General features: G+C 45.2%; 1 protein-coding gene across 2 annotated transcripts in view; it reads left to right on the forward strand.

The window, feature by feature from the left end:
* Positions 1–6932, forward strand: part of VAPB (VAMP associated protein B and C) — a 66165-nt gene extending 59233 nt beyond the window's left edge. For both annotated transcript variants that reach the window (XM_036321505.1, XM_036321506.1), the window contains one exon: positions 5480–6932. In XM_036321505.1, the coding sequence (XP_036177398.1) occupies positions 5480–5638 (159 nt within the window). In that variant the 3' untranslated portion in view covers positions 5639–6932. The remainder of the gene's footprint in view (positions 1–5479) is intronic.
* Positions 6933–13238: the final 6306 nt, after the last annotated feature.

Consider the following 13238-nt stretch of genomic DNA (forward strand, 5'->3'; position numbering starts at 1 on the left):
CCTGATAGGCACTAGGTGGATGTGAAGGAATAGAAGGAAAAGAAGAAGGGAAAGTGCAGCTGGTTTGTGAGTCCTGGGATGAGCAGATGGGTCATTAGCCAGAGTTCTAGCTGCAGAGTATGGCTGTGTGGCAGATAGGAAGGCTTTGGTGTGTGTCCTGTGTAGGGATCTAGGGCTGGCCTGGGACAGGGAAGGAGGAAGAAGGGCCATTTCCTTGCACACCTGTTGATGGAGGAATGTAGCCAGGTACCTTTATATATAGGAAAAGTAATATTGCCTCTTCAATGGAAAATCCATGCACCAAGTAGAAAATATTTGAGATGCATGTATCAAGTTGAGTCACATTTTAACATTCCAAATTCATGTTATTTGAATAATGAGAATCCAGCAGTCTACATGTAACTCATCAAATACCTGTACACAGCTCTGCATTGGAAAGCTTCTCGATCCCCTACTTCCAAGTTTCTTGTGATTTTTATTTATTTATTTTTATTTATTTATTTATTTATTTATATAATTTTTTTTTTTAAACATGTTTTTTATTGATTTTTTACAGAGAGGAAGGGAGAGAGATAGAGAGTTAGAAACATCGATGAGAGAGAAACATCGACCAGCTGCCTCCTGCACACCTCCCACTGGGGATGTGCCCGCAACCCAGGTACATGCCCTTGACCGGAATCGAACCTGGGACCCTTCAGTCCGCAGGCCGATGCTCTATCCACTGAGCCAAACCGGTTTCAGCGATTTTTACTTTTTTTAAATTAAATCTTTATTGTTCAGATTATTACAGTTGTTCCTCTTTTTCCCCCATAGCTCCCCTCCACCCGGTTCCCACCCCACCCTCTGCCCGACCCCTGCCACCGACTGTTCTCATCAATAGGTGTACAATTTTTGTCCAGTCTCTTCCCACACCCCCCTCATCCCTTCCCCCCCCCACCCCCCGAGAATAGTCAGTCCACTCCCTTTCTATGCCCCTGATTCTATTATAGTCACCAGTTTATTCTGTTCATCAGATTATTTATTCACTTGATTTTTAGATTCACTTGTTGATAGATGTGTATTTGTTGTTCATAATTTGTATCTTTACCTTTTTCTTCTTCTTCCTCTTCTTAAAGGATACCTTTCAGCATTTCATATAATACTGGTTTGGTGGTGATGAACTCCTTTAGCTTTTTCTTATACGTGAAGCTCTTTATCTGACCTTCAATTCTGAATGATAGCTTTGCTGGGTAGAGTAATCTTGGTTGTAGGTTCTTGCTATTCATCACTTTGAATATTTCTTGCCACTCCCTTCTGGCCTGCATAGTTTCTGTTGAGAAATCAGCTGATAGTTGTATGGGTGCTCCTTATAGGTAACTGACTTTTTTTCTCTTGCTGCTTTTAAGATTCTCTCTTTGTCTTTTGCTCTTGGCATTTTAATTATGATGTGTCTTGGTGTAGTCCTCTTTGGATTCCTTTTGTTTGAGGTTCTCTGTGCTTCCTGGACTTGTAAGTCTATTTCTTTCACCAGGCAGGGGAAGTTTTCTGTCATTATTTCTTCCAATAGGTTTTCAATATCTTGCTCTCTCTCTTCTTCTGGCACCCCCATAATTCGGATGTTGGTACGCTTGAAGTTGTCCCAGAGGCTCCTTACACTATCTTCATATTTTTGGATTCTTTTTTCATTTTGCTTTTCCGGTTGGGTGTTTTTTGCTTCTTCGTATTTCAGATCTTTGACTTGATTCTTGCGATCCTCTAGTCTGCTGTCGGAACTCTGGATAATATCCTTTATTTCAGTCAGTGTATGCTTAATTGGTCCTTTTTCTTTTCTTTTTTTATTTTTTTAAATTAAATCTTTATTGTTCAGATTATTACAGATGTTCCTCTTTTTTCCCCCCATAACTCCCCTCCTCCCAGTTCCTGCCCCACCCTCCGCCCTCACTCCCCACCCACTGTCCTCATCCATAGGTGCACCATTTTTGTCCAGTCTCTTCCCGAATCTCCCACACCCCTTTTCCCCCCAAGAATAGTCAGTCCCTTCCCTTTCTATGTCCCTGATTCTATTATGATCACCAGATTATTTATTCACTTGATTCTTAGATTCACTTGTTGATAGATGCATGTTTGTTCATAATTTGTATCTTTACCTTTTTCTTCTTCTTCCTCTTCTTAAAGGATACCTTTCAGCATTTCATATAATACTGGTTTGGTGGTGATGAACTCCTTTAGCTTTTTCTTATCCGTGAAGCTCTTTATCTGACCTTCAGTTCTGAATGATAGCTTTGCTGGATAAAGTAATCTTGGTTGTAGGTTCTTGGTATTCATCACTTTGAATATATCTTGCCATTCCCTTCTGGCCTGCAAAGTTTCTGTTGAGAAATCCGCTGACAGTCGTATGGGTATTCCCTTGTAGGTAACTGAGTTTCTTTCTCTTGCTGCTTTTAAGATTCTCTCTTTGTCTTTTGCTCTTGGCATTTTAATTATGATGTGTCTTGGTGTGGTCCTCTTTGGATTCCTTTTGTTTGGGGTTCTCTGCTCTTCCTGGACCTGTAAGTCTATTTCTTTCACCAGGTGGGGGAAGTTTTCTGTCATTATTTCTTCAAATAGGTTTTCAATATCTTGCTCTCTCTCATCTTCTGGCACCCCTATAATTTTGATGTTGGTACGCTTGAAGCTGTCCCAGAGGCTCCTTACACTATCATCGTATTTTCGGATTCTTTTTTCATTTTGCTTTTCTGGTTGGGTGTTTTTTGCTTCTTCGCATTTCAAATCTTTGCCTTGATTCTTGCGCTCCTCTGGTCTGCTGTTGGGAGTCTGTATAGTATTCGTTATTTCAGTACATGTATGCTTAATTTCTAGTTGGTTCTTTATCACAACATCGAGGGTCTCATTAGATTTCTTGAGGATCTCACTACATTTATCGGCGTCTTCTAGACAGTTCTTAAGAGACCTTAAAAGTGTGGTTCTGAACTCAATATCCTCCATTGACAGTTTTGTCCTGTTTCTTTGTCTCCGCATTTTTTATGCTTTCTTGGTGCACCCCCTAGTGGTCTTTGTGCGCAGTCTTGTAGTTAAGCCTTGATTGTTGTTGGCAATACCGGGGTGATTTGACCTCCAGGCTAACTGGCTATGAGAGTCCTCTGTGTCTGCAGTGGGAGAGCTTCCATGCTGGATCTCTAGGGCGGTGCTAATCTAGCGTTTGCCTGAGGCTATCCGGCAAATGACTCTGCGCAGGGCTTGGGCAGGGCGGGTCCCCGGGGATCTACAGGGTGGGCCAGAGCGAGCAGTTATGGCTGCTCTCAGTTCCGTCCCGAGGGGCTCTGCCTCACAGTGTCCCAGCAACCGCTGCAAACCTCGGAGAGAAAGCTGCCTTCGAGTTCCGACCGAAGCCAGACAGTCCCGCTTCTCCCGTTTGAGTCTGGGTCCCTAGAGACTCGCCCAGATCTGGAGCTCAGAGTCTGAAACTCCCTCCCGATTGAAAACAACAACCGCGCCCTCCGCCTCCAGCCCACTCCGCATGCACTCCGCACCTTAGTATTTCACTTCAGCACTGCGCCTCCTCTGAGTCTGGGTATGATATTCTCTTTCCTCCTAGTTGTAGAATTTCCACTCAGCCAGCCTTCCTGTGGTTCTGGATGATGTCCGTTCCATCTTTTAGTTGTTTTTTCAAGTGGTTGTTCGAGGCAGCAATCTCCAGCGTTAACCTATGCCGCCATCTTGGTTTCTCTGGCTACATGCCTCTTCTGCTAGTTGGTCCTTTTTCATAATCTTGAGGGTCTCACTAGATTTCTTGAGGGTCTCACTAAATTTATCGGCGGTTTCTAAAAAATTCTTGAAAAACCTTAAAAGTGTGGTTTTGAACTCTATATCCAGTAGTTTGCTTTCCTCCATTTCTGTCATTTGTGTCCTGTTTCTTTGTCTCCGCATTTTTTATGCTTCTCTGTGTTGATAGAGTGGCTTTTTATGCGAGGTGTCCTATAGGGCCCAGTGGCTCAGCCTCCCCAATTACCTGAGGTGGACACTCTTGGTGCACCCCTTTGTGGGCTTTCTGCACAGTCTTGTTGTAGTTAAGTCTTGATTGTTGTAGGTATCACTGGGAAGAATTGACCTCCAGGCCAATTGGCTGTGAGGATCAGCTGTGTCTGCAGTGGGAGAACTTCTGAGCTGGAGACACTCTTCTGGGGCAAGACTTGCTTCAGTGGGGCTTTGGTGCTCACTGAGTCTGCCCCCTGAGTGTGTCCCTTATGGATCTGAGGAGTTGTAATCTGGATGGTCCCACTCTGACCACTGGGTACACTGGCTCTTGGATCTCTAAGGAGGTGCTAATTTAGCCTCTGCCTGAGGCTACCCAGCAGGAGCTATGGAGAGATTCCTCTTCTTTGTTTGGGGTTTGGAGGTGCCCAGATGAGGCCCAGCTGTGAAGCAATGCAAGCTGCTGTAAGGCCTTGGACCTTCTTTTGGATGTTTTATGTCTCTCTGATTCAGCTGCAGTTTGTTAGGTAATTTTCAGGTTGCAAAGGGCCAGACCTTTCATATGCAAAAGCCTCTGCAAACAGCTTGGGTGGGGCGGGGCCTCTTGGGAGCAACAGGGTAGAGCAAACAGCTATGGCTGATTCTCAGTCCTGCCCTAAGAGGCCCCGGGTCTCAGTGTCCCGTGGTAATCACTGCAAGCACCTCTGAGAGAAAGCCGCCCTCGAGTTCTGCCTGATGCCAGACAGTCCAGTTTTTCCCCGTATGAGTCTGGGTCCCCAGAGACTCACCCGGAACTGGAGTTCAGAGCAGTCAGGAGCTTGAGACTCCCTCCCGATTGAAAAAGACAACAGTGTCCTCAGCCGCCAGCCCTCTCCACGTGCGCCTCCGTACCTCTGCACTTTACCTCCGCACCTCCTCTGCGTCTCAGTGCTTTTCTCTTTCCTTCTAGTTGTAGAATTTCCACTCAGCCAGCCTTCCTGTGGTTCTGGGTGATGTCCGTTTTGTCTTTTAGTTGTATTTTTGAAGTGGTTGTGCAAGGCAGCAATTTCCGGTGTTTACCTATGCCGCCATCTTGGTTTCTATTCTTGTGATTTTTATATTCCTGTCTTGAGAGGTACCTATCATTTCAAAAACTGATGACTTCATTAGGGAAGCCTGTTCAATAGAGGAAGGAAGGACAGAGGGGTTGGGGTTGGATGTAGGTGAAGAAGAGCAGCTGAGAGACATGGCCAAAAAAGTGGGTGTGTCCAGACTAGACCATCTTAAGAACTTTTTTCTATAAATCATGGGGAACCAAGGTGTGCCCTGCTTGGATTTGTGGTGCAAAAATGTGTAGGATGGATGGAACAAAAGAAGGGCTTCTGATATTTTTTAGTGTCCTCAAATCAGCCCCCTCCTAGGCTTCAAAATGAGGAAGTTGGACCACATCATGGGGTCTGAGTGTGGGTATGAAAGCCCTCTGCTAAGCTGTACAGCTGACTCTGCTTCTGGTGTGTGGATTGTCTGAAACGTGCATTTGCTCCCTCAGGAAGAAGATGGACTTCGGATGAGGAAAACGGCGCAGAGCAACAGCCCCATTCCTGCATTGGCCACGGCAGGGAAGGAGGAGGGCCTCAGCACCCGGCTGCTCGCGCTGGTAGTCCTGTTCTTCATCGTCGGTGTCATCATAGGGAAGATCGCCTTGTAGAGGCAGCATGTGGAGGGGGGTCGATTGGATTGATGGATCCGCCGTATCATGGGATTTAAATTTATCATAACCATGTATAAAAAGAAATTATGTATGATGACATCTCACAGGTCTTGCCTTTTAAATTACCCTTTCCTGCGCCTGCGAGTGCACCCATACACAAATGTAACACAATGTAACAATCTTTTAGAAAGATACAAATGCATAATACATGATGGGGAAAAGAATGATCTTTGTTAATGATAAGGGAAGCCATGATTAAGTGGTAATGGCATGTTGTAAATGTCATTTTAAACATCCGTAGCCTCGGTCCATGTCGCTGGTTACCTCTCTGAAAACACGACTCTCTTCCTTGCCTGGGTGCCGGCCTGGGAGCCAGAGCCCAGCGTGGTGGGAATACCATCCCTCCACAGTCAGCCCACGCTGCTCGCTCGCTCCCAGGCTTCTTGTCCGTGTGATGCCCGGGCCATCAGTTCCTTGGGACTGATGAGCAGAGTCAGCCGCCGAGAATTGTGCTGTGGCGGCATGGGCAGGGTACGGGACACGGGTGGGCATGGGCACCGATTGGCCCATACTTTGGAAGGAAAAGCCAGTGCTTTGTTCTCTTAAAGGGACCAAGCTAAATTCCTGTTGGTTCACGTCGTGTGATTGAACTGTATTCGGAGATGTTTAATGCATATTTAACTTATCTAATGTATTTCATCTCATGTTTTCTTGTCACAAGATTATAGTTAATGCTGTGGCCTAAAAATCACCTGTGCTACATAATGCCGCCGTTGAAGCTGGCATTATGGCCAGAGGGCTGTGGACTCTGCATACGAATATACAGACGTGTGGTTCATTTGAATGTTGGAGAACAGCAGCCAGGAAGTATTTTTCTGTGTAAAAAATTAACAACTATCAGAGGGAGGAAAATTTGTAGTAGCAACAGTAAACTCGATTGTACCCTTTTTAATGGAGAAGAGCAGCCGATCTTTTATATTGTTCTCTCACTGCCCACCCCTCAGCCAGCACTCACACTTCCAGCACAGGAACCCCAAGCCTGGTCGTGATCTGACCTTACAGATCCAGCTGGGGATCAGGCAGTGAGTTAGGCAGCAGAGGGTTAGGCGAGGGAGTCAGCCGCCGGGGCAGGGAGGGTTGCGTGAGGGGCTCTGCAGGTAGTCCATCTAGCACGTGGTAACTGAGAGTTTGACTGTGGAATCATTTTATGCCGTAAAAGACCAACCCAATTCTGTTTGACTATGTAGCATCTTAAAAAGAAAAAAAGTAAAATAAATCCCCAAAATTCAGAGTTCTTTTGTCATTTTGTCACATTTGCTATATGCGAGGAATTATTATTTTTATCATAATCATCATTATTTTGTCATTGGAAGGTTGATTTTAAAATGTACCATACCCATGAGAAAAAATACGTTTAATTACACACACACACACACACACACACACACACACATATTTGGGGTGTTGGCTTCAACTGCAAATATAAAAATAAAATTGCTGAACATCGTAAGCCCCAGTCTCCCTTGCCCTTCCATTGCTTTGCCTGCCTCTCGGGGCAAAGAAACCTTCCCTCTGGGTCGAGGAGCCCTGCAGAAGAGACTAGTGGGAGGTACACTGAGATGGCTTCAGTGTGTGAATGGGTCTAAAAGACAGATTCATCAACAGGAAGACAGTTCTTAGAAGCCATATACCCCGAGTCTTCTTCCCCCCAGTCTGGCTGGGCACATGGCCCGAGGTTCTGGCTCTGGTGATCTGGTCAGGACCCAGCCTGGAAAGCGGGAGTCTGGTTAGTCAGTAACTTGCTGTCTTCACAATAAGGTCACTCTGTGTCCTGAGTACGTCCTGCACCTGTCTCACCAGTTGCACTGAGCAGGCAGCCATGGAAGGCTGCCCGTTGTGAGTGAGTCTCCCTAGTTTTTCCATGTGGGTCCTGGGAGTGAGCTGCGAGGCATGTGGACTGAAATGTGTCAGGTGTGGGCCCACAGCGGACTAGTCCTTTTGCCTCCCGTGCCGCACCTTGGAGGGAATGGAAGTGGTTAGGAAGGCCGCAAATGTCCCGTGGCTCTGGAGCAGGGGCTGCACACTTGTTCTTAAAGGACATGGCTGTGTGTTCCAATAAAGCTTTATTCACAAAAGCAGTTTGTTGGATTTGGCCTTTGAGGCTGCAGTTTGCTGGTGCCTCCCTATGGGTGACTAAGTTCTTAGAGTGCCTGGGAAGCCTCTGTTTTGGGTCTTCGATCGTGACAGCGTTTCGTGGACATCTGGAAGCAGATAATCAGCTTCTTAAGAGTATGGGCATTTTGTAGCTAAAAATCAAAATTTTAAATCCAGAGTTGTCTCTTTTTTCTAATTAAACATCCTGTAAAATCTCCCTCTTAGAGGTTCGAACTTGGGGAACACGTTACTTTGTGGGACTTTTTGGCTGAGTGGGAGAAGGGAATTCCCCAGTGAGGGTAGTGGCAGGGAGATTGGCTGTTCTCTGAATTGTCCTGGTCAGTAAAGAATGTGTCACAAGAGAATGTGTGAGGGAGCCAGCTCTGCTAAGGCTCAGGGGCCACTTTAAGAGCCGTAACACTCAAGAGCTTGGCCCTGGAGAAATGCACATTTCGGGGGCCTTTTCTGGAAAGGGAAAATCGAGATGTGGATGTGCACGGTCCTATCACATGTTCTGTTCTATCCTGCAAGGGTGGGAGTCAGAAAATTGAAATAAACTGTCACAGAACGAGGCTGACGTTGGTTGGGGTGCTGGCCAGGAACAGAGCTGGGCACTGCAGGCAAGTTGGCCGCTGGTTCCGTAGCACCTCAAAGCCTGGTGCCCTTGTTTTAGAAATACCCACCATGCAGTTTGCAAGTACTGAGATGTAAGCAATAACAGAGTGCCATAAATTTTTATTGATCGCATTTTTAAATGGATAATTTAAGCTCCCTTGGCACGATACAAAAATACCTCTTGAAGAGAGCAGACTAAAATTTGTAGGTGTGAGGACCCGGCTTTAATTTTTTCTCTCCTAGTTTGCATGTTTTCCCTCATTAGTCTTTCTAAACTGCTGGCACCAGCAGTAATAAATACTGATAAAATCAAAATTGATTTTTACCAGTGGACAGTTTATGCCTAGAGAGATGGCTTATACCTAGCTTATACCTGCATAACACAAAAGGGGGAAAATGAAGAACCTCCAGTGATCCGTGTAAACCTAAACGCTTTCAAACAAATTCTAGGAACAGAATTCCTATCGAAAGATACCAGTGCTGAAGGTGGCGAGTCAGAACTGAAGGCAGTGATAGCTCAGAGCTAAACAGCCTTTCAAATTAATTTGAAAACAAGCCGTGTGTGTGTGTGTGTGTGTGTGTGACATGTACCATATGTAAGTAGCTTCCCATTTTTCCAATGGTGCCTATATTGTTTGCACACACAAATCTCTGTATTTGCAAACTCTGAATCTATGCCAAAATGTAATACCATTTGTCATTTTCGGTTCCTTTTCTAGAGAACTGGCCCATTTACAAAGTTGTTTTTTTTTGTGTGTGTGTGTTTTTTTTTTTTTTCTGGTGTGTTTGTGAAATTCTTGGTTTACAAGAGAAAAATAAGGAGAAAAATGGGACATGGGCTGCAAAGTCACCTGAACACTGGAATGACCTTGACCTCTGAGACTGAGTTAGCAATGGCCTTGGATCCCAGAGCAGCCTCTCCTCCCCCTTTCCTTTGAGCCCATCTGGCTAGAGAAGGCGCAGTAAAACTATGGAATGAATCAAAAGTTAGGAGTCCTGCTGTTGCTGAAATGGAGTAGGACTTAATCCTAACCTAAAGAGTATGTGGGTGACTACGGTTCATAGTACGCAGATCCGATCGGGCCCTTGGGGCCCCCCTGTACCCTATGTGAAGGGCCTGAATCACTGGGACATTGTCTCAACCTCACAGTCACACAGGTGACCTCAGGGAAGGCTGTGGTGAGCTAACTCCCCATCTCGCACTGGCGGTATACACCTTTATGCATCTGCCGCCCTCATACCTTATGTAGTTGCTTTACGAGAAAGTGGCTAGAATCAGGACTTTCCTTCTGATGGTTTTTGGTTTTGGAACTGAACACATGTCAGACAGTGAAGAAATGCGTTTCCATCTTCCCAGTGCCTGCAGCCTCTGCCACGTGCTCCTGGAAATGAGTCTGGGGCTTCAAGGAAGCAAATGAGCAGTCTGTCTTGGGAGGGAGGGAGGAGGGTGGTGGCCCAAATTAACTGGGAGCCAGGACAGCTCATTAGAATGGGCGTCACAAGAGAGGCCTGCTAGGGTTAGGAAACAGCCAGCTGCTGGTCTCCGCTCTCCCGAATCAGGTTGCATTTCTCCGGGAAGTCGCCAATGGGAGCCAGTAATAGCAGGCCCTGATCCGGAGCATTGGCCCAGAGGCAAACCTGTGAGGCTGGGAAAGTAAATCTCAGGCCAGATTCCCAAACCCTACTCCTTATCCGAGTCCCACCGGCAGCAGACTCAGCCTCTGAGACCATTAGTTGGGGTGCATAAGGCCACCCCCAGCTCAGGTCGAGAGACTCAGACCTTCCTTTGAGGGGTTGCTTGACACCACTGACAAATAAGGTTTTGTTTTAATTTATTTTCATTACAGAGATATTTTGAAAAAATTTAGAAGGCGTGTGCTCACATGCACGGCTGTGCATCATAGTTAAAAGTGAAACCATGGAGGTGGATGAGAGGCTTCCCCATTAATGTAATTACTTCGGATTTTTTTCTTAATGGAATTAATTCATTAGAAAATGTTGGCATCCGATCCGTAGGAAAGGAAGACAAAGCTAGCAACAAAAATATAGCTATTATCTCACTTGCCATAAATATTTGCAATTATGATACCTTGGAATGCTGCCACGATATGGATTGCTTTGATTAAAAGATGTCAGTTGAATAAAACAGTACGGGGGGATAATAGTTTTCTGCTACTAGATAAATGCTAATGTTTATTTTTAAACCCGGAAACATTGATCCTGTGACAATGCCCCGTTACAATTACTTTATTATCCCAGGGGTTGATGTATATTTAATCATTTGGCTAATGGATGTGAGTGCTGTCCTGAGGCTGGCTCGCTGTCCCACTTGCATTCTGATGAGCGGCAGGAGCCCCCCAGGCTGCTCAGGTGGGGCAGCTGCAGATGGGGCTGCTCAGGTGGGACTGTGGCTCCCGAGCTTCGTTTCACTGGTATCCAAAGCCAGGTCTGGCTGAAACCAAACGGATTACCCTTTATTTTCTGTTTCCCTTCAGTAAACACCGACCAGGGGAGACAAATCAGCCATCTTAACACAATTTCATTAAGGCTTCGTGCTAACAAGGACGCATCGCCTTTCACAGTTGAAGCCGATGATCAATGAGCTTGCGTGTTGCCCACCTTGATGTGATGGCTTTCCATGTAACACCCAAAGGGCTGGTTCTTTTTGCCTGCATTCCCATCTTTCTTTAGGATTTCAGAAGTAAACTCATTTCAGCTGCTACCCTCTCGTCCAGCATGCATTTAGAAATTTTTTCCCCCACTGACCCTTTTACTTGGAATCAAAGATCAGAATTGATTGTCTAATTCTGAGACCACGTGGACAAGAACAGCTTCTTGCTTTTCCCCATTTACTTACTCATTCAGCAAACATTTATCAGTTCACCTTCTCTGTTAATTACCGTGGGAGATGCCAAGAAATTAATCAATGGGAGTGATTGGTTTTTGGTTTCCATTTGTAAGCAATAAGGTGATCCAAGCTTATACATAGACTAGAAAAATGCATTTTGCTCTCATTTCTATTGGTAGTGTTTCCTCTTTAAAGACCGTTTATAAACTGCCATTTGGAATTTCCTATAAGAAACTCAGAATGATCTATTTAAATGTTCCCTTCGCCTCCCCTCTCCTCTTTGAGTCAAGAAGTATTTTAGTACATCCTGCTGTCCTCCCTGCTTTACATCTTTCTGTCTGTCTGGAGAGATCTCCGCAGCGTGTTTTCATTGTGACTTCAATGTACATTAACATTTGGGGAATTTAGTGTTTTAAGGATGTCTTAGAATGCTTTAGATTGCATATTTTTTCTTTGATATATTTTAAAGTTGAATTTCCTATTTGGACATGGGATTCATTTTAAAAGTTGGTGCAGGAAAGGATTCTCCACCGTCATACATTCTGGTTATTTGATATGTCATCGGTTGGAGGTTTTCTGGCTAACGTGGCACTTGCCAGAGGGAAGGAGATGTATTTCCACTGTGTCCAAATCCAAAGAGACATGCACAGCGTGCTCTCACATGTTCCGTGGCAGCCCGAAGAAGCCTGCCTGCCCAGGCACACACTTTTGTACTAGTAGTCTCTGTGTTATGTTCAGTAAACTCTGCTCTGAACATATTTCAGGGATGCTTCAGTGTAAAATTATTTTGAATGGATGGCTTAAGAGCCTTGAGATGTGCTTTAGAGAACCTTCTAGAGCCCATCACTGCTCTGCCACTGCTGCTTAGGAACAGAAAATTGGTTTAAATGAAAGATTATAGGTATTTTGTGCCAGAAAACAGACTCAAGAGATAGCTTAGGTCAACGTCCTCATTTTTCTGATGAGAAAACTCTTGCCCAGAGAGCCATAGCTGTCAGAGGTTGCAAGGTGGGGTGGTCCCTGTCCCAAGCAACAGTTGACAGTTTCAATGTCACAATGTTATCTTGTTGACATATTAGTGAAAAATTTTTAGCTTCTTTTGTCAAAGTACTACATGCAAATGGTAAGACTTCATTGAAGCAAGGCCAAGGGGCAGACAGTACAAAGTGAGCTTTTCTCTAAGCTCAAATCCCCTTCCCTTTTCCAGAAACTGTTGTTTTATGTGTTTCTTGTTTGACTCTCTCTAGGAGATCCTCAGAGTACATATGTCTGTGTGCACACGTGTCTGTGTGTGCACATGTGTCTGTGCGAATGGCCATTGTGTTTTCCTACAAGCGGCAGCACGCACTACCCATTCTGTTGTGCGTGTTGTGCTTTGACTTTGTATGTTAGAGATCATTTCGTATCTGTGTGTTTGCTCAGTGGCACTGTAGTTTTCCTCGGCGTGATGGGCTCATAACTCACTGAGCCAGCCCTCTGCTGGGGGCGTTTCTATAGTTTCCAGTCTTGCTGCTGCAAACACAGCTGTAGCAAACACCCCTGTAAATGAGCAAGAATGTCCAGACAGTTCCTAGAAGTGGTTTAGTTTGTCTTCCAGGGAGGGTGCACCTACTCCTGGTCCAGGACCACCCGCATTCCAGCCCTTCCTGCAGGCTGTGTTGTCTGCTTCCCGTGTCTTTGCTCATCTGAAGAGGAGATGTGATTGCTTAGCTTTAATTTGCATTTTTTTTTGCATGAGGTTGAGGTGCTTTTCATATGAGTTAAGGCCATTTGAACACTCACGAAGATGAGGAGTGAATAAGGTCAGGGAAACAGGCTTTCCACACTCAGGGCTGATAACAGCAGCAGAAATGAAGGTTCTCTTCAACTAAAGGACTTGTATGCATGCATATAAGCATAACCAGTGGACATAAGACACTGGGGGATAGGGGAGGCTAGGGGACTGTCTAGGGCGGGGGGATAAAATGGACACATATGTAA

This window comes from Myotis myotis, unplaced genomic scaffold, assembly GCF_014108235.1.
Source record: "Myotis myotis isolate mMyoMyo1 unplaced genomic scaffold, mMyoMyo1.p scaffold_m19_p_9, whole genome shotgun sequence".
Lineage (NCBI taxonomy): Eukaryota > Metazoa > Chordata > Mammalia > Chiroptera > Vespertilionidae > Myotis > Myotis myotis.